This window comes from Ixodes scapularis, unplaced genomic scaffold (genome assembly GCF_016920785.2).
Source record: "Ixodes scapularis isolate PalLabHiFi unplaced genomic scaffold, ASM1692078v2 ptg000005l_1___fragment_1__unscaffolded, whole genome shotgun sequence".
NCBI lineage: Eukaryota > Metazoa > Arthropoda > Arachnida > Ixodida > Ixodidae > Ixodes > Ixodes scapularis.
The window spans coordinates 255,420-277,289 of record NW_024609885.1 but is presented as its reverse complement, the minus strand read 5'-3'; the positions used below and the strand labels follow the sequence as shown (position 1 = coordinate 277,289).

General features: G+C 49.7%; 1 protein-coding gene across 1 annotated transcript; it reads right to left on the bottom strand.

Moving 5' to 3' along the window:
- Positions 1-1,773: 1,773 nt before the first annotated feature.
- On the bottom strand, positions 1,774-20,635 carry LOC120847273 (Fanconi anemia group J protein homolog). The gene is made up of 3 exons (XM_042287594.1): positions 20,628-20,635; positions 3,177-3,366; positions 1,774-2,858 (listed from the first exon to the last, which is right to left on the bottom strand). The coding sequence occupies exons 1-3, from the start codon at positions 20,633-20,635 to the stop codon at positions 1,896-1,898; spliced, it is 1,161 nt and encodes a 386-aa protein (XP_042143528.1). The 3' UTR covers positions 1,774-1,895.
- Positions 20,636-21,870: the final 1,235 nt, after the last annotated feature.

Here is a 21,870-nt window from a genome sequence, read left to right as displayed (position 1 = left end):
TGTCGCCGGCCTTCTTCTTTATCTCCTCGTCTTCGTAGTGAGAAAGAGGAGGTCATGTCTCGTCTTCCTCCTGATTCCTCGGCGCTTCGGAGTATATGTTTCGATTGTAATTTTCGTGCGCGTAGCGCATTCGTCTTTCGTACTCAGCGTCCGAGAGCACGACGAAAGAAGCCGATCGATTCAGATCCACCCTCAATGTGGCGTTTAAATTTAACAAATCAATCTTGTAACGCTCCACGTCTCGCTGATTCAACAGGCGAAGCGTGTCTCTATCGGCGACGGCCGGTGCCACGTCTATCTGCTCGGCGACCTCGCGCACAGTGTACTCGCTGATCTGGTGCCAGATACCGTCGAGGTGGCCACCGACCAACAAATCGTCTGCCCTGACGTCATTAGAAACGCAAGTCAACAAGACCTCTACCAGTGCCCACTGGACGTTCATCTTGCGTTTCCAAAAGGACATGACCACGCCCTGAACGTCGTAGGGAATCAAGCGCAACAACTTTTCGAACGCATTCTTTAAATAAAGTTTTGCCTTTGGCGTACAATGGACCCCCATTTTTCTCAGTCCGGCTTCGCGGACGTATTCGTATCGGTCCCTGGTGATCTTGTCCTGCACTGGAGCTGCGGGCACGCGGAGGAAATCGGTCAACTCGCCTTCGCGTGTAGATAACCTGAGCGTAAACCTAGTGTCGAGACTGAACCAGTGTGCGAGCGACGCTTTAAAGTCTTTGAAAGGTGGAAAGGTCAAAATGTACTCTACTAGCAGCCACGTCAGGTAGCGTCGTCGCGTCGCTGGTTCCATCTCGGTGGCGGATATTTCGCTCAAACGCGAGTACAGAGCTTCCAAAGAAACACCTTCGACAATCATTCGTACGTATTTTATTAAGACCATAGATACCATCGGCCTTTCTTGCACGGCACGTAGTTTTCGCAATGTCCAGAGAGTGGTGCAATAAACTCGTGCGTAAACTCGTGGTCCGTGTTGACGCACACTTGTCGAGAGAGTCTTCGCAGGTCTCTTCGGTACGCGAGAATGTCCTTCTCCAACTTGTCTCGCTGCACGTTGTCCGGGTCGAAAGACGCACTCAACTGGTCTCGAATGTTGCGCAGCATGTCGTTCCGGATCTCGCCTCGAATCCAGTCGAGATGCCCGTCAACGATGTCGTAGACACCGACGCCCACCTTTATGCAATAGAGAAGAATCTCGACGAGAATCCACTCGGTGGCCTTGGGCTTTCTCCAAAAGTGCAACACCAGCTCGCGCGTGTCTGCGTCCGACAGTCCGTGCAATCTTTCGTACAATTCCATGAGGTTCGAGACGATTGTCGGAGTAAAATATATGCCCAGCTTCTCCATGGCAATCTCCACTTCTCTAACGTAGGTGTCATATTCGTCCGAAGAGGGAGGTATCGGCGCAGTCATAAAGTTTTTCAACACTCCTGCGTCGAACTTGTCCCTTCCACCAGTCCACAGGTTGTATCTCGTTTGAAATTCTTCTACCGACGGTAGAGTATTGGCGTATTCAATCACGCACCATTCGAGTATAGTCTTGTCAGACAGTCCCCGCTTGTCCAGTGGAAGAGTAGCGACTCGTACTGGAGCCTGGTCGGCCGAAACGGGATCGCTGTTGACCGAAGCAGCTGGTGTAGGAGCAGTCTCGCACGTGCACGATTCGAGTATAGGCTTGTCGGACGGTCCCCGCTTGTCCGATGGAACAGTAGCGACTCGTGTTGGAGCCTGGTCGGTCGAAACGGGATCGCTGTTGACCGAAGCAGCTGGTGTAGGAGCAATAGTAGCGTCGCGAATCGTGCAATACCAGTAAGCGTAGCCCTGTCGGCTAGCCGTGTATCTGTGTTCGCGCAGATACGTGTGCAAACTGAGGATGTGCATTTTCATAGACGACCGTTCAAAAACGAGTTTAGCTCGAGCAAAGATTTCTTCGTGTCTTTGAAGGTGGACGACTCGTCTTCGCAGACCTGGACCCAATGCGGTAAATCGCTCCAAACGTCGGGTCTAAAATACCTACTGTCGAGCAATAGGACGGCCCCCCAGTCGTTCACGTGACGTACGCAGCGTCCCACGGACTGGTTAACCGCTCGCATCGCCTGCGTTTTATACCATTCGTCCCCGTCTCCGCCCCTGCTGCGGTTAAACTCGACCTTGACCTTTACGTCCGGACTGTGATACGACGGATAGGGTAACCCCACGGATACGACGAGTCGAGCCAGCGAATCGGAGAAGTCGACGCCTTCGCTCATTTTGCCTCTGTGCACGACTAGAAACAGGGCCACCGTGCCGGGCTCTCCGTCAATCAACGCAGTCTTGTACCTATCGAACAAGAGGTCCGAGTTTTCAGAATCTTCCAGAAACAGATGCCCGCCGACCACCTTGACCAACTTGGCCCATAGAGGCACTTTGCGCCACACGTCTCGACAGGTCTGAAGTAGCTTGTAAGAAGGGAAGAAGCACAGGACGCCAGCCTTTGTTTCGCCGACATTTTTCTTCAGGATCTTGGTCGACTCGTAGACGACGGAACCTACGGCCTTGAGTAGCTCTTCGTTCTGGCATGCGCTGTAATTCATGTAAAACTCTTTGTCACCCTTGAGCGAATGCGAGATCCTACGGACAAAGACGTGACGCTTGGACACGACGTGTTCCTTGGCGGACACCTTGTGAGTAAAGAAGACGCCCAATTCCTTTTCGTACGACGACATCGGACTGAGAGTCCCCGAGGCCAGGACGATAGAGTGCGTGCACGACGACACAGACTTCATGGCGTAACTCGAGTCCATGCAGGTCATCCTGAGTTCTGGCGACTCGCGACCCTGGACGACAAACATTGCAAAGCCTTGGGCACCAAATATCTCGGGGTAGTAAAACTGAGTGACGATGCGGTCAATCAACGTGGTGTTTAACCGGTCGGACAAAGGATGTCGAGACGTTAAGGGACTCACGACTTGACCCAGGCTCACGTTGTCCGTCTTGAGGTAGCGTCTCGTCTTGGCCAGGAGATCATCGCCGCGAACAATCGCATATCCAACGTCGTTCATCATGGCCAGGAGCCCCTCGAAGAATTCGCGAAGCTCGACGTAGCGAGAAAATCGTCGTGCGTACGTCTGAAGCTGCGATCTGGACACTTGTAGGGACATGGCGTCTCTACAAAACGTTTCAATGTTGTGCGCCTCGTCGAGGATCAGAATCGCGCCGCTGAGATTGATGTTGAGCGTGCTACGGACGAAGGGATCGATCAAGTAGTTGTAGGGAGCCAGCACTATTTTCGACCTGGCTACGTAGTACTGTTCGGTGACGTAGTTGGGGCAGATATCTTTTGCAGCACAACTCTCCACCAAGTCCTCGATGTCCCTAACGTCGGGCAAACGCGTCTCTGGTCCATGCTGCTCTTTCCAATTGCGGTAGAATCGGCACGTTGACGAGGCCCTGTGTTGACTGCAGAGTTGGGGCACGTTACCGCTGTGGACTTCCCGTTCCAAGAGGCAGACTCGGTCCTTGCCGACGAGACGAGAAATGTGCGCGGCGTCTCCGATGAACGCCTTGGCCACCGCTACCATTTGGTCGAGCTGTTGGTGCGTTCTAGAGCAGAGGTAGATTTTGCCGCTGGGTCGTGTCGTTATCCATTCGCGAACGGCTCCGAGCATGGCCATTGTCTTGCCCGATCCGGTAGGAGCTTCTATCATGACGTTGGCTTTTTCTCCGAATCCGCGCAACATTGTTTCAAAGACGTCCACTTGTACGGGGTAAGGTATCCGGTCGCCCGGTAGTACGAGCCGGTAGCGGGGCGCCTCTTCCATACCCGCCAACGTTCGTTTTTGAAACGATTATACCGATCGTTCGTCTCGTCTTCGGAACTATAAATAGTCTGAGCGGAGTGGTTGACCTCGTCGTCCGTAATCTCTCCCTCCTCTTTTTCATCATCGCCATCGTTCCATTCGTCTAACACTATCCATTCTTCTTCTTCTTCTTCTTCGACCTTGGTCATATCTACGTCGTTACTCATGCTTACGCGAGGAGATTGAGACGAAAACTCAACGTGCACGGTTTTTTTTTTATTTTTATTGCCCAAACAAAGGATACCTACACAACCAGTCAAGGTAATCGCAAACTCTAAAGTACCTCGGATCTACGCTCTCGTACAGGCTCATAAAATCTCGATGCACTCTGGCGTTTTTCACGGTGCGTGGCTCGACGACGCTGCAAACGACTCGATCGGGAGGCATGTCAAGCAGGTAACTCAACTTGCGAACGCAGGCCACAAAGAAGGTGAGAGAGTCGGTCAGAGTCAGACACAGAATCTTGCTGGCCTCTTCGTAGCGAAAGGCGGTCGCGTTCGCGTACACTCGACCGCTTTCGTACGTGTAGTCGCAGATCACCGAACCGAGGGCGCTTGCGTCGTCGCGGTAGAGGCGAAAGTCGATGTATCGACAGGCCGTCTTGAGGTACCAGACTTCCGTCCGAACCAGTCTCATGTAGACGTACAGGTTGAGTCTGTATCTGTTTTTCGTGCGGCTATGGAATCGATGCAGCGCTGCGCCTACCGTCATGAAGGGGCGGCCGACGAGAAGGATCGTCGCCGCGTGCATAGTCTCCAAGGCGTAGAGAAAGTCGACAAAGACGCTGGAGTCGCCGGGATTTCGAAGTCCGGTCGCGATGGTGTTTGCCAGGTTGTCGTAGTATACGCGTAACATGATTGTAACGTCGATTTCAAATAAAAAACTGAAGTTTCCCGCTTATATCGTTAGAGGAGATGGATGGTGAGAATATGGCGCGCATAAAAAACGCCTCAAACAACGTGACCCGGCAAAAGAGGACGGTAGCCAAGAATAAGAAGCAGCAGCAATTGGAGAGTCGACAGCCAACGACTGCCGTGGACGACGTTCTCTGTAAGAACGAATTGCGTCGATTGGCCAAGGAGATGGAGATCGATCGCATATCAGAGAACGTGTACGGTAACATGCAATTCGAGGTCGATAGATTCGTCACCGAGGTCGTCGGAAAGGCCGTCGTCTACGCCCAGATGCAACACCGCAAGACGCTTTTTGTAGATGACGTGACCCGAGCTCTTTCCGAATACAACATCAAAGTTTACGGCTGACGTCCAGGACTAATACAAAACACCTAACAATGTCTAATAAGAATAACGTTATACTCAAGAAGCCTCCTTCTCAGTTTGAAGAACGACTCGAAAAGTCGATGGACGACTATTTGCGAGTGCACATTAATGAATTGTACGATAGAGCCGGGGCGCACACGGGGTACAGGACCGACAGAGAGATAATGAAAGCCGCGTACGATTACATCGTGGCCAAGTATCGCAACGTTATACTTGGTCTATTTAACGACGTGACCCGAATGAACGACGTGATTAACGAATACACCGCGTTTCTTCTTCACTTTAAGAGGTCCGCCGAGCTCAAGGCCGAACACGAGAAGGTGGCCGTGCCAGCCTTAAAACACGTCATCGTCAGAATGTACAGAGATCAGAACAATCTACTCGGCAAGTTCCTGGCCACGGTGTACACGCGAGACAGACTTAAAGATGCCGGCGTCGAGGTGGTCATGAAGACCGAGGAAAAAAAGCTGTACGACGCCGACCTTCACGACGTAGACAGCCTGATCGAGACCTTTTACGACAACGGTCTGGACTATGTCGGCGTCGAGTCTTTAATTTCCAGCTACAACTCGAAGCTGAGGGGTGTCGGTACCAAGAGACGACTTTCGGACGACGCTAGACCGTCTCTTCGGGATAGCACGAACGAGTCGCCGTCGACTCCTCCTCCTCCTCCCCCTCCTCCTAAGGAAAGGACGCCCATGGAGAAGGAGTCGAGCGTCCCCGCAGGGGGCACCTGTGAAAGCAGGTGTTTGGAGAGTGGCGTCTCCACGGACCCCGAGCCATGCGGGTTCGCCCGCCCACGTATGGCTGTGCGTGGCTTTCCCGTGTCTGGGGAAAAGGGCATCCTGGTGGTTGAGCCGAGCCCGGGGTAGGTTTGGACCCTCCGGGGCCCCCCGGGCAAGGCAATACACCGCTTCGGCCCCCGCTTCTCATAGACGGGAGTCCTGGTAAGGCCCGGCCAGGATGATTCAGCCTAGTCGCCACTTCTACTATCCCCTCCCTTCTTTTACCTTTGTCTTCTCCTTCTTTTCACTCTTCTCATTTTCTCTTCTTTCCTTTTTTCATTTCCTTTGGCGGCAAGGGCTAACCTTGGGTGGCGACAGACTCCTTGTCCAGAACCACACTTGGGTATAGTACCTGGGCAGTGCTAGTAGCGTAACGTCTCCAGCAAAGCCCTGTTTGTTATGGTGCGTTACCTATTCCCGTGTTGGGCTCCGTGGTGGGCGGCACACCACAGGTTCTGAAGACTCTCCGCCTCTTATGGCTCCCCCCTCCTCCAAACCAAACACGGCGCGTGCCCCTAAAAGGGGTTGCTCCGTACTTACTTTCGAAAAAGCATCCGAACCGCCAAAGTTTCCAAGATTTTTTGTCATTCAAGCTCTAGATGAAGAAAAGCCACTGGCTAAGCTCTCGCTTTTTCTAGTTTCAAAATGTCTTGATGCCATTATTGGCAAAGCTTTCAAGGCGAAAAAGCTTTCTGGTAACCTTCTTGTCGAGGTTGAAACAGAAGTTCAAAGCAGGACGCTTCTAAAACAGACATGTCTAGGCGAACACCAGATAAAAGTAAGCCCACATCGGACACTGAATAGTGTTCGAGGTGTTATCTCTGAGCCTGATCTGATAGATTGCACTGAGGATGAAATTCTGGCTGGACTCCAGAAACAGGCAGTGGTGGCCGTCAAGCGGATCACCATCCGTAAAGACGGGCAGGAGCAGCCAACCAAGCATTTGATCCTGACTTTTGAACTGCATACGCTTCCTACGACTGTTAAAGCTGGTTACCTACACTGCAAAGTCCGGCCTTTTATCCCCAACCCACAAAGGTGTTTCCGGTGTCAGCGCTTCGGGCATGGCTCGCGAAACTGTCGGGGCCGTGAAACTTGTGCAAAGTGTGGCAGCAACGACCATGTTGCTGACATTTGTGAGAATACTCTCAACTGTGTTAACTGCCAAGGCAACCATGCTGCTTATGCTAGAACATGCCCACAGTGGAAGCGGGAAAACGAAATCCTAACCCTTAAAGCACAAAAGAATATTACCTACCAAGAGGCAAAACAACGGTATTCCTTTTTAGCAAAAGGAACGTTTGCGCAGGCGGTGCAAAGGGGACAAGCACCGCGAACAGAATCGAAGGCCACTCAGGTCTCTCCTGAGGTCCTGGCAGTGGCTCTTCAGTCCCCAACCCCCCAGCAGTGGCAGCAGCTTCCCCTGGTTTCTGGAGGAAGCGCACCAGCTGCCTCTCGACCACAGGACAGGCAGGGAGCCCCTCTAGCTGTCTCCACTCCAAGGTGTCCCCCCAGGGAGAAGGAGCGAGAGTCTCGCCCCAACTCACGGGAGGGGGCCTCGTCTAAGGAGCGGCATCACGCCGCTCCTTCAACAGCTGAGGGGCGGGGACGGATGGAGTTGGGCGACGTTCAGCCCAGCACCTCCACTGCTGCCCCTTTGAGTGAGGGCGGTCGTGGCCGGGGAGTCCGGCCCCGTACCTCGACTTTGCCCAAACCTACACAACAAGCCTCGTCTCAAGAGGTGGAGGCGAGGGACGAGGCCACCGAGCCTTCCGCTCTTTCGTCCGATCAGGACGATATGGAATGGGAGATTTCTAAAACAAAGAAAAAAACGAAAAAACCAGTAATACCTCCAAAGTAGTTTCCTCTGGGAACGTCATCCCAAGACCAGAGTAGTTGATTGTATTTTTATACTTGCATCTCTTTTACATAATAATGCCTCCACTTGTTCTACAATGGAACTGTCGAGGTCTTCTTGCAAACTTTGATGATATTACTGATATACTAGAGGAACACAGTCCCATTGCCCTCTGTTTGCAAGAGACTCACCTAAAAGAGAGTCACACAAATGTCCTCAGGCATTTCCAAGTGTTTCGGAAAGATCGGCAGCATTCAAGCCATCCATCTGGAGGTTCTGCTGTCGTTTTGCAACGCTCTGTACCATGTTTGGAAGTACCCTTAAACACTGAACTAGAGGCCGTTGCTACCCGTATACTGACTAACCGATTGATTACTATTTGTTCAGTATATATACCTCCAAACTACCAGCTTAAGTATGAGGAACTTGAATTACTTTGTGATCAGCTTCCTTCTCCTTTTGTGCTTGTGGGTGATTTTAATGCTCATAATCCTCTCTGGGGAAGTGGACGAAAAGATACACGAGGAGCACTTATTGAACGTTTTTTACTGTCATCAGGATTATGTTTGCTCAACTCGAAAGAATCTACACATTTTTCATCAGGAACACGTACATTCACATCAATTGATCTTTCAATTGTGCATCCCACATTATTTCCTTTTCTAACATGGAAAGTCATTCCTAATCCATATGGCAGTGATCATTTTCCAATTATTTTAGATTTTCACAATCGCCCTATTACAGTCCCAACTCGGACACCTAGGTGGAAGATTGACAAAGCCAATTGGACACTTTTCAAACAATCCTCTGTTTTAGCTATTACATCTCTCCATCAACTTTCTATTGAAGAGGCAGTAGACCATATTACAAAGCACATATTGGAAGCTGCTATGATAGCAATACCCATGACATCCACTCACCTTCCCAAACGACCGAAGCCATGGTGGAATGAAGATTGCCAAAAGGCTAAAAAGAAACAAAACAAAGCATGGGGCATTTTTAGGCGGTACCCTACACCGAGCAACCTTGTTACTTTCAAGAAAATGAAGGCTTCTGCGCGATTTGTTCGCAGGCTGTCTAAAAGACATTGTTGGATGAAGTATTCGTCATCTATAAATAGTCAGGCGACACCAAAGGAGGTATGGGATCGAGTCCGCAAAATAAATGGGTCTTATCATGCTTTTTCCATCCCTCTTTTGACAAAAAATGGAGTATGTCCTGAAAGCCTCGAAGAACAGGCAGACATTCTTGGCGAACACTTCGAGTTCATTTCCAGCTCAAAGAACTACACGCCTACTTTCCTTCGACACAAAGTACAGGTAGAAAAAAGGTCAGTAAATAGTTCGAGTGGCTATCAAGACCCATATAATGCTCCACTTACGTTGCATGAACTTGAAATGGTTCTTCATTCCTCTCAGCAGACTGCACCTGGCCCAGATGGAATTCATTACATTATGCTACAACATCTTCATCCTTCAACTGTTCAACTCATTTTATATCTTTTCAATAGAATTTGGTCTGAAGGCCACTTTCCAACTTCTTGGAAGGTGGCCTTTGTAGTACCCTTGCTTAAACCAGGAAAGGATCCTTCTAGTGCTTCTAGTTATAGGCCTATTGCATTGACTAGCTGTCTATCAAAAACTCAGGAACGAATAATTAACAGAAGGCTTATGCATTATCTTGAAACTCACAAAATTCTAGACAGGTATCAATGCGGCTTTCGGTCGGCACGATCCACAGTGGACCGCCTGGTTCGCTTTGAGACAGCCGTGAGAGAGGCATTTGTGAACAAACAGCACTGCCTTTCTGTGTTCTTTGATCTGGAGAAGGCTTATGATACTGCCTGGCGATTTGGAATCCTGCAAGACCTCATCAACATCGGTATTTGCGGGAGCATGTTCGGCATCATTAAAAGCTATTTAGAGTGCCGCTCATTTCGTGTGAAACTTGGAACAACTTTCTCTCGGGATTTTGTACAGGAAAATGGTGTGCCCCAGGGTGGTGTACTAAGTGTCACTCTTTTCATTATAAAAAACTCCATTGCCCGAGTAATACCTCCTTCAGTTCAATACTCTATTTATGTTGATGACATCCAAGTTTCAGTATCATCATGTAACCGCTCCATATGTGAAAGGAGAGTTCAACTGGCAATCAACAAATTGACGAACTGGGCTGATACCAACGGTTTCAGGTTTTCCACAGAAAAAACTGTGTGTGTATGCTTTTCTCGCCAGCGAGGAATTTTTCAAGATCCTTCATTAACCATTTATGGACTGCCTATAGCTGTGAAGAGTGAACATAAGTTTTTAGGTCTTCTATTTGATTCAAAATTATATTTTGTTTCTCACATTAAGCAGTTGAAGTTGAAATGCACAAACACACTTAATATCCTAAAAGTATTGTCTCATCAATCTTGGGGTTCTGATAGACTGTGCCTTTTACGCATTTATCGTTCAGTGGTTCGCTCCCGTCTAGATTATGGCAGCTTTGTGTATGGCTCAGCTAAAGCATCAGTATTGAAGATGTTAGACCCTATTCATAATCAGGGGCTACGGCTGTCTATCGGAGCATTCCGCACATCCCCGGTTCCCAGCCTTTATGCGGAGGCCAATGAGGTCTCTCTTGAGAAAAGACGCTTTGCTCTAGGATTTATGTATTCACTCCGAGTAAGGTCTGTTCCTCTCCATCCTGCTCATGATTCTGTGGTAAAAATTAGGTTTCAAAGGACTTTCCAAAATAAGCCAAGTTTTGTTCCTCCTTTTGCCTTGAGAAATACTACAGCAGCAGAACTCTTTGGTCTGGAGCCCAAACCCTGCGTGACACAGCACAGAAACACTGTAGCTCCTTGGGATTACTCCCTCGTCCATTGTGACTTTACACTGACAAAACACAGCAAGAAAGACACTCCGGACGAAGTGCTGAGGCAAGAGTTCTTCGAACTACAGAGCCACTATCAGCACTACACAAGCTTTTATACAGATGGTACTAAAACTGAATCGTTTGTAGGCTGTGCAATGGTTGGACCATCTGTTTCCAAGGTAAAAAGACTGAACCCCTTTCCCCGCAGGGGGCACCTGTGAAAGCAGGTGTTTGGAGAGTGGCGTCTCCACGGACCCCGAGCCATGCGGGTTCGCCCGCCCACGTCTGGCTGTGCGTGGCTTTCCCGTGTCCGGGGAAAAGGGCATCCTGGTGGTTGAGTCGAACTCGGGGTAGGTTTGGACCCTTCGGGGCCCCCCGGGTGAGGCAATACACCACTTCGGCCCCCGCTTCCCGTAGACGGGTGTCCTGGCTTGGCCCGACCAGGATGATTCAGTCAGTCGCCACTTCTACTATCCCCTCCCTTCTTTTCCCTTTGTCTTCTCCTTCTTTTCACTCTTCTCATTTCTCTTCTTTCCTTTTTCAACTCCTTTGGCGGCAAGGGCTAACCTTGGGTGGCGACAGACCCCTTGTCCAAAACCACACTTGGTTATAGTACCTGGGCAGTGCTAATAGTCTAACGGTTCCAGCAAAGCCCTTTTTGTTATGGTCCGTTAACTATTCCCTCGTTGGGCTCCGTGGTGGGCGGCACACCACAGGTTCTGAACACTCTTTGCCCTCCTATGGCGCCCCCCTTTTCCAAACCTCGTTCAGGGCAAGCCTTTAAAAGGCGTTGTCTTGAACCCAAGACCATCGACAAAGATTCTGAAGGAGAAACATTTTCGAAGTTTTTTGTTGTTCATTCACTTGATGAACAAAAACCTGTTGCAAAGCTGTCACCTTTTGTTGTTGCGAAGGTACTAGAAAACCTTGTCGGATTTTCCTACAAAGCTAAAAAGCAGCACTCCGGAGACCTCCTAGTGGAGGTAACCAACAAAAAACAGAGTGAAGCGATCCTTAAACTGACTAGTTTTCTTGATGTTAAAGTGTCGGTTAGCCCTCACCGCACGCTCAACACCATCCGTGGGGTCCTCTCCGAGGACGACTTCTTACACACTAGTGAGGAAGAACTTCTTGAGGGACTCCAAGGTGTTGGCGTTGTTGCCGTTAAGCGCATCATATTCCGTAAAAATGGTGAGGAAATTCCTTCGAAACACGTAATCCTTACTTTTAAAAGAAACGCACTGCCAGAAACCATCAAGGCAGGATAACTTAACTGCCGCATCCGCCCTTATGTCCCCAACCCCCAGCGGTGCTTCCGTTGCCAGCGTTATGGCCACGGATCACGCAGCTGTCGAGGGAAGGAGACGTGTGCAAAGTGCAGCAGCCACGACCATCTAACCGACAACTGTGAAGCGGCAGCTTTCTGTGCCAACTGCAAGGGTCCTCACCCTGCGTACTCTCGTTCTTGCCCCTCCTGGCGACAGGAAAAGGAAATCCTCACCTTAAGAGCAAAAGAAAACTTATCTTATCCGGAAGCAAACCAAAGGTTCTCCTTTCTTTCGAAAGGCACATACTCCGACGCGGTGCGCAGGGGCCCTCCGCCGCGAACGGAATCGAAGGCCACCCAGGTCTCGGCTGAAGCCCTGGCAGTGGCCTTTCGGGCCCCCACCCCCCCGCAGGGGCAGCAGCTTCCCCCACGTTCTGGAGAGAGCACATCAGCAGCCCCAAGTCTCAGGACAGGCAGGCAATGCCAATGCCCGTCCTGACCGCGACGCCTTCCTCCGGTGGAAAGGAGCGACACTCTCGTTCCAACTCACTGGAGAGGGCCTCCTCCAAAGAGCGGCACAACTCTCGTGCTGCTCTCCCTGTACTCAAGGGGCCGGAGCAGGCAGAGTTGAAAGATACTCTGCCCAGCACCTCCGCTGCCTCTTCGGCTGGTCGCGGCCGGGGCCTGGCTCCCCGTGATCCAAGCCGGAAGAAAACGCTGGCCAACACCAGCGACACGCCTCAAGAGGCAGACTTGTCCATGGAGTTGGACGACTCGGCTGCTCCTGCTTCTGACCCGGATAGCATGGAGTGGCAGACGCAGACCCGTGCAGGGAAGAACAAAAAACCGGTTACTGCGCCGAAGTAATCCAAGTGGTCTCCCTCCCGAGTTTTAATCTTTTTACTACCGAGTTTTATTGATTTACACTTTCCTATATAAACAAATTTTATAAATGTCAAAAGTGAATTTTATGCAATGGAATTGTCGCGGCCTTTTAAGAAATATTGATGATATAAATCATTTCATGGATGAGCTTCGGCCGACAGCTCTTGCTCTCCAGGAAACTCATCTTCATGATCGCTCTCCTCATATTTTAAGACGTCACCGAGTGTTTAGAAAAGACCGTCTTAGTGATACTCCCTCTGGTGGCGTGGCAGTGGTTGTACAAGGTGGGGTCGCCTGCTCTGAGGTCCCGCTCTGCACACCACTTGAAACCGTGGCAGTGCGCCTTCTTTTAGACCGCCTCATAACTGTAGTATCACTTTATTTACCACCTAACACTCCATTACATCTTAGTGAATCGCAGGGTCTTGTGGGTCAGCTCCCACAACCCTTTATGATTCTAGGCGATTTTAATGCCCATCATCCCCTATGGGGTAGTATTCGTCAGGACTCTCGTGGAGGTGTAGTTGAACGTTTTTTATTGGCATCTGGACTATGCCTTCTTAATGGGAGAGAGCCAACATTTTTTAGTGCAGCTCACACCACATTTACATCCATAGATCTGTCGATTTCATCCCCCTCATTGTTTCCTTGCTTTACATGGAATGTTCTCAACAACCCTTTTGGCAGTGATCACTTTCCGATTGTTTTAGAGAGTGTTGTTCAGTTGCCCTCTCTTTTAAAACGTATCCCTAGGTGGAAGTTAGATAAAGCTGACTGGTCACTTTTTGGGTTACATTCCACCTTGGACCCTTCTCTGCTTTCTTCTATGTCACCGGAAGATGCTACACTGTATATTACTGAGCAGATACTAAATGCTGCTGAGGTGTCTATTCCACGAACCTCTGGTAATGTGCCAAAAAAATGCAAACCATGGTGGAACAAGGAGTGTGCCACAACCTTAGCGGATCAAAACAGGGCTTGGGGCAAACTTCGCAGATACCCCACATCAGGTAATCTCGCAGAGTTCAGGCAGCGGAAAGCTAAAGCCCGTTGGACCAGGAAGCAGTCAAAATGGAAATCCTGGATGAAGTATGTCTCTTCTATAAATAGTTTTGTGCCAGCCAAGGAGGTTTGGGATAGATACAGGAAAATAAATGGAGACTATAGGTGCTTTGCAATTCCTACTTTTGATGCCCCTTCTTCATCTTTAGTTGACATCGCCAACATCCTTGGTGAACATTTTTATAACACATCCAGCTCGGCAAACTACAGTGATTCGTTCAGTAGATTTAAATCTCGTGCAGAGCGGCAAAATATCTCCATGTCTGGAGGAGACTCTGAGCCTTATAACCAGCCTTTTACGCAGTATGAGCTTGAAATGGCACTTGACATAACGAGGGTTTCTGCTCCAGGGCCCGACGCAGTTCATTATGAAATGCTCCGTCGCCTTCCTCCTGAGTCCCTGAAAAGTCTTCTCTTGTTTTTCAATTTATTGTGGGAAAAAGCCTGATTTCCCCATGCCTGGAAGCATGCTCATGTCATCCCGCTCCTAAAGCCGCAGAAAGACCCTTCACTACCATCAAGTTACCGTCCCATTGCTCTGACGAGCTGTGTTGGGAAAACATTTGAAAGGCTTATAAATAGACGGTTAGTATACATATTAGAAAGGCAAAAGGTCCTTGACAAAAATCAGTGCGGGTTTCGCCGAGGTCGATCTACTCTCGATAATTTGGTTCGCCTGGAAACCATTATACGCGAGGCATTTGTGAACAAGCAGCAGTGTGTTGCAGTGTTTTTTGACTTAGACAAGGCGTATGATACCACATGGAGATATGGTATCCTGAAAGACTTGTATGATTGCAATATCCGTGGTAGGATGTTGCAATGCATTAACAACTTTCTAACAAACAGAACCTTTCAAGTCCGGCTTGGGAGCACCCTCTCTAAACCTTTTGTTCAAGAAAACGGAGTCCCACAGGGAGGCATTTTGAGCGTCACTTTGTTTGTACTGAAAATGAATTCTCTCACACGAATGCTACCTCGGTCTATTTCCTACTCTCTTTATGCTGACGATGTACAGATCTCCTCATCTTCTTGCAATCTTTCTAGTTGTGAGCGGCAGTTACAACTGGCTATAAACAAACTTCGTAAGTGGGCAGACGAAAATGGTTTCAAGTTCTCTGTTGCAAAGACAGTCTGTGTGCCTTTTTCCCTACGTCGTGGGCTCTCCTTAGACCCAGTTTTGAAACTAAACGGTACTCTAATTCCTGTTAGGAAGGAGCACAAGTTTCTTGGTGTCATATTTGACAAAAAACTTACCTTCATTCCCCACCTGAAATTTCTGAAAGAAATTTGCCTTCGTTCCACAAACCTTCTGAAAGTTTTGGCTCATAAATCATGGGGGTCGGACCGAAAATGTCTGTTGCATTTGTACACCGCGCTTGTGCGATCTCGTCTTGATTATGGCGCCGTGGTGTACGGATCGGCTCGCCCATCTGCTCTCAAGATGTTGGATCCTGTACATCATCTTGGCTTGCGTTTGGCAACGGGTGCTTTTCGGACATCGCCTGTACTTAGTTTGTATGCGGAATCAAATGAGATGTCGCTGTGCAAAAGACGTCAATACCTCAGCCTAACCTACGCGTCTAGGATCCTAGCAAACCCTGATCACCCAACGTATCATTCCATACAAAGGTCTCAATTCTACCGTCTCTTTGAAAATAAGCCAAGCATCGTCAGACCGTTAAGTTTTCGTGTAGAGCAATTTTGTTCCTCACTTCAACTTCGTCTGGACGAACTTAACCTAATTCAAAACACAGTCTGCGTGGCGCCCTGGAATGTGGTACGTGTTTTTTGTGACTGGACTCTCACTAAGTTTAATAAGAATAGCATATCAGCTCTTGTTATTCAGCAGGAATTCCTGGACCTGGAAGAGAAATATAAAGATTATGCTCACTTCTACACAGACGGTGCCAAGACTTCATCGTTTGTCGGGTGTGCCGTGCATTCAGGTCGTTTTGTAAAAGTTACACGTCTAGAGGAATTTGCGAGTATATTTACTGCTGAAATCTATGCTGTGTCTTTTGCATTGGATTATATTCTGAAGACTAAGACTAGACGGGCCGTAATATTTGTGGACTCTCAAAGTGCGATTACTGCAGTTTGCTCTCTAAAAGCCACTAAGAATATGCTTGTGGAACAGGTGCGAAGTAAACTTAATGGAGCTTTACGTAAAGGTCACAATATAAAATTCTGCTGGGTTCCGAGTCATGTGGGAATAAAGGGTAATGAGGAGGCAGACAGGCTCGCTGCATCTACAGGTAACTGCTCTCGATATCAAGCTAGTTTTCCCTATCAGGATATCGAGTCATTAATTAAGTCGTCACTTTTTCGTCTATGGCAGGCAGAGTGGGCCATGGAGTCTAATAACAAGCTCCATGTAAGCAAACCAGTCCTTGGGTCTTGGGAGAGCTCCTCACTTAAGAACCGCTTTCACGAAGTTGTATTGTGCCGGCTTCGAATCGGGCACTCCTTCCTTACACACAGATATCTTCTTTATGGGGAGGATCCACCAGTTTGTGAGCACTGTGGAGACAATCTTACTATACTTCATATTTTGTGGATCTGCCCGGAATTCGACACCGAACGTCGCGCTCATTTTCCTGAGTTTTTTAGATTTTGTATTCCATTTCATCCCGCTCTTTTGCTGGGAAAGCACCCTCTCATTCCTCTTGATCGAGTTTTATCATATATTACTAGTACTGGCCTTATACACCAGATCTAGTCCCAGTTGTTTTCAGGATCATCTTTTTGTAATGAGGTAACCATAGGAGTTTCATTAGTTAATTTAGTCTGGCGCAGTATGGCCTCCGTTGCTGTTGCGCCAAAAAACCCGCAGACAACAACAACAACTGAACCCCTTTGCCACAATTTTAACGGCAGAGTTGCATGGTCTACTTCTTGCTGTTGAACATATCGTTGAGAAGAGGCTACGTCGCTCCGTAGTATACTCAGACTCTTTAAGCTCATTGAAAGCCCTTGTTTCCCTGAATATCCCCACAAACCCGTTGGTTTCACACCTGCAGAGTAAAATAATCTGTGCGATCAAAAACAAATGTGATACTGTGTTCTGCTGGGTGCCAAGTCATGTTGGCATCCCGGGTAATGAGGAGGCAGATCAAGCTGCGCACTCTGCGGCCACACAAATTGTGCACCTTAAAGAAATTCCCCACAAGGATTATCACAAGGTGGTTAAACATTGCATACTACAGAGATGGCAACATGAGTGGGATACTGAGATAAACAATAAGTTGCATATGGTGAAACAACTCTTGAAGGAATGGGAGAGTGCTCGGCACCGTGAACGATTCTACGAGGTGATACTCTGCCGTCTAAGGATTGGCCATACACGGCTCACGCATGGGCATCTTTTGCGGGGTGAAGATGCCCCACAGTGCGAACATTGCCATTGTCCTTTGACTATACTTCATATTTTAATTGAATGCAATGCGTATGGCCTAGAACGCCGTAACCACTTTTCAGAGCTTTACAAAGAGCATACTCCCCTACATCTGATGATTTTACTTGGCGATCAACCCCTCATACCACACTCTTGTGTTTTTAACTTTCTCAAAGCAATCGGCTTTCTACACCGACTGTGATTTTACTGTTTCGAACTCATGTCCATTCCTTTTACACTTATACATAGGTCATGTCCATTGTTTTATCCTATCATCTGCTACTAAAGCTCTTTCTTCTCCTTAACCCTCTCCCGACAATAGTTTATGTACTTGGCGCAGTATAGCCTTAGATGCTTTTGCGCCACTAAAACCCAATCAATCAATCAATAAGGAGTCGAGCGTCGCCCAAACATCAGCTCAGACTGCGGCGGAGGCGGCCAATAGACGGCGGTCGGACGACGCGATACCGTCTCATCGGGATTCGGCTCCTCCTAGGGAAACGACGCCCAAAGAGAAGGAGTCGGGCGTCGCCCAAACGTCCCCTCAGACTGCGGCGGAGGCGGCCAAGAGACGACGGTCGGACGACGCGATACCGTCTCTTCGAGATTCGGCTCTTCCTAAAGAAACGACGCGCAACGAAAAAGTGTCGGACGTCGCCAAGACGCCGTATCAGACTGTTGCAGCGGAAGACGAAGGAAGCGGTTGGCTGTACGTCGTCGGTGGAGTTGCCGTCCTGGCCACAGCGGGAGTCGTGACTTACGCGACAATGACCTATTATAGAAATAAACGCGCTAAAGGCGAAAACGTGTTTCTGTAGCTGAAATAAAAAAATGACCACCGACAATCTCTTGTTCAAACCTTTGAGAGCCATTCCCATAGGGTTTGAGGCAAGGTTGGAAAGTAGAGTCGACGACTACTTTAAAGATTTTTACTACGCGCTGTACTCTAACGCTGGTGTCGAAACTACCCGTTACAAAGACTACGGCGACACGGCCAATCGCGTGTTTGATTACATTGTGGCGAACCACGCTAACGACATTCGAACGGCGTTGTACGATCCGAAGCGAGCCATAGACTTGGTCTTTTCCTACACACTCTATCTCAAGAGCATTCAGTCCAAGGTCAATTCGCTGGCCAGCGAGAAATACAAGCCCGGGTTTCTGCGCAACGTAGTCATCCCGGCCCTCAAACACTTGATCTACAGAATGTATAAGGACCCAAACAACGTCCTGGGCGAATTCATGTACACAGTCAGGACCAGGGACGTGATAAAGCAGTACCCCGAGGCGTTGGGCGTGGAATTTGCTGGCGACGACATGCTTAGTAATTTGTACGACTTGGACGTGTACGACCTAGATGCCGTGGACAAGTACTTGTACGGCATTAGCGGCGGAATGTACTACGACGTTAAAACCAATACGTTTAAAAAGTACAACTCTGTGCTCGAGCGATACCAGTCCCAGATCTGGCAGGATTCCGTTCTAAAGTTTAAGCGACTCTTCGAAGAGTGGTGCAAGAAAGTCACGCGGCACTCTTCGTGGTCTAGCCAGCATCCAGCGTTCGATCCACTGCTCCGGGCCGTTTTCGATGCCGCGGGCACGCCGCAGTGGGACGCGGCGCTCGTTCGCTGGGTCGCCGCCGAGGAAGGTCAGACTCTTCGCATTTACGCCGAGTTGAAAGCCAAGGTTGAATATGCCCAGACCTTTATCGACGAAAAGTTTTCTCCGGAACTCTTGAAAGCCGTTGGCGAAATCGCAAAGATTGACAACGTCAAGCGGTTCGTCTTTCTCTCCGCACCTACGCTGTCGCCGACCGAGTTGCAGGCCATACTAGACGCGTTCGAAAAGATTTTGAAGAACTACACGGAGCACAAACATAGGGACGCGCTCGTCTGGGCGGTGACCCATCCGGCCGCGCACAAAGTCTGCGAAGAGGAAGAGACGAGGGACTTGTTTAACAAGATTAAATCTGACGAGTATTTGCAGGACGGTAGCGCCTTCATAACGTCACTATTGGCACATTACGCCAAGTTTCGGAGCCTAGAGGATCTCCTGAGAGAATTTGCTAGGGACCTCGATGCCGTTCGCAAGGACGCCGTCTTGAGAAAGCGCTGGCTGGAGAACGACGAGGAGGACATTAAGAAGGCCTTGATCGACGTCGACTGGAAGGTGCTCTACGAAAAATTTGAGCGATTGAAACCGCACCTGAACGAGTTACGACGACTACTCCTCGCTGGCGTGGGCGATAGCGGCGACGTCGATGAAAAAATGGAAAAATTGGGACCTTACTATCCTTTAATCGCGAGGCACGGCAAATGTATGTTTGACGAGGCCGACGCCGCGTCTCTGTTTGCTCACGCCACCTCCAAAGGTTTGTACGAGTGGAAAGTGCGTCTCAAGTCAAAGTTTCCCAAAGACGATTTCGATAGACTCTATCGGCTCGTACAGGAACGCCACAGAGACTACGAAAACATGAGAAAGTTTCTCGGTGACAGCGGCCTGCTTAGTGCCCCTCCGCTCGTGAAACTGCCTTCGAGCGTACCAAACCTAAAGACTTGGAACGACGCGATCCTGGCCACCATGAACGCTGCGCCCGAACTATGGATCGAAAAGATAATTAGCCAGTCGAAGTGTAACTTGCAGACGCTGCGCAAAAATGTTTCCGAACTCAAATCCCTAATGACTACGGAGCGCGAACGTAGAGATAAGATCCGCGAGTGGGGAATGAGCGGACCCATCGATAGATACCCGCAGACGCACGAAAAGGACCCAGTCGCCTTTGGCGAGTACGAGGGTTTCGACAAGGATTTGTTGGACAAAATCAAAGCCCCATACGACATTGTAGCGACGGTGGAGTTTGATCGCATTCGAAAGGCGCACGAGAATTTCGAGCGGCACTCGGAGATTGTGAGGCGAGCTCGGTCGGCGGTCGCTACACTGATAGAGGCGAACAAGGAGTACGTGAAACACGTCGCGACGTGGGGCAAGCACCGCGCTTCCTTTTTTCCGTCCACCGAGGCGTCGCGCGAAAGCGTAAACAATCTCTTTTCGACGAGATCGGCAAATGGCGAAAACTATTGGGAGCTGCATCGAGACCTCGGGGTCGCGCAAATCACCGAGCTGTTGCACGCGGCGCGAACGGCGTACTGGAAGACCAAGCAGTTTAGTCTGGAAGCTCGAGTGAGGGTCTACCTGCGCAATCTCGTCGGCACCTTGCGCGTTTCGCAAAGCGCCGTCTCTTCCAAACTGTCTAGATTCAAGGTGTCGAGTCTGCTGAAGATGTCGATGCGGAAGACGACGACGACTGGAAAATCGAATTTATCCGCTGGACCGTGGCGAACGAGGACGCCGACGTCGCTCGCAAACTCGTCGCAAAATCTTACGACGCCATGTGGAGGCTCTTGCGCGAAAGAGTGACGGTCGAGTTTTTCGAGGTTTTTCGCGAGGCCAAATACGCGGAAAAGTGCGTGGACCGCCGATTTCTACGGCTAGAGGACACAGTTCTGGAAACTTTTAGGGAGCGTCTCTTTCTCGATTTCGCCGACGAGACGGACCTGAGACCAGAGCTAGAGGCGTGGCTGGCGTGCCACGCCGCCTACGCGCAGATGGTCGACGCGGTCCGCAAAGAGTTTCCCGACCTGACCCGAGTCGAAAATCTCAAAGTGCACGGATCGGAAGAGGTACGTAAGGCGATCGAACGTGCCGGTCGGAATTACGCCAAGTGGCTAAACACGGAAATGATCTCGCCAAAGGACACGCTGGCCACCGTGACCGAGAAAGTCGCCAAGATTAGAGAGTTGGTGGAAAACGAAAAGCGCTACAGAGAGTCTCTGCGTGACTGGGGCATGGACTCTCCGGACGGAGAGTACGTTCGTCAGTACGAGGACGGCGTTACCGGAGAAGACGATTACCTCGCCAGGATAATACGCGAAGGCGCCATCGACGTTGTGGCCACCTTTCCCTGGGACAGGATCGCAAACGCCCACGCAAAGAGAGCGGCCTACGTTCGGCGAAAGGCCGAAATATACGAGGCTCTGGGCCAAGAAACGGACTTGATGGACTGCTTTCGACACGTCGAAAGGCTAACGCGGGACCTGAAGCTTTCTCCCTGGCCGCAGCGAGGCGATAACGCGAGAGTGCTCGATTTTCTAAAGCGAATCGAATAGACGACAATGTCGCAAAAAGACCTGATTAAGCGTCATCACGCCGACCTGACTCGAAGCTTCGTTTCCGAGCTATTGAACATGTGTAGGGACGCCAAAAACTACCTGGCAATGTACAAAGTCTTTGAAAAGTACAAGATATTCGGAATAGTGAAGCAGCTCAAACTGTGGGACATTACAGATGCACCTGACGTGCCAAAGACTGTATTTGACACGGAGACCGTCTCGTATCCAAAGTGGCTGGAGGGAGTCTTCGACTCTCGGGTAGACTGGGAAAAGGCGAGTCGGTCTCTCGTCGCGGCGTACGAAGATCGCAAAAAGACGCTAGACATTTCGTCGGCTCTGGACGCCGAACGTTTGATCACGGAACCTCGCGCCGAGGCGTACGAGGCGGCTGCCAATTCCGACTTTGTCGCCGTCAGGCGAGCGTACAGGGAGGGCTTGCACCGCACCTTGCCTGCCG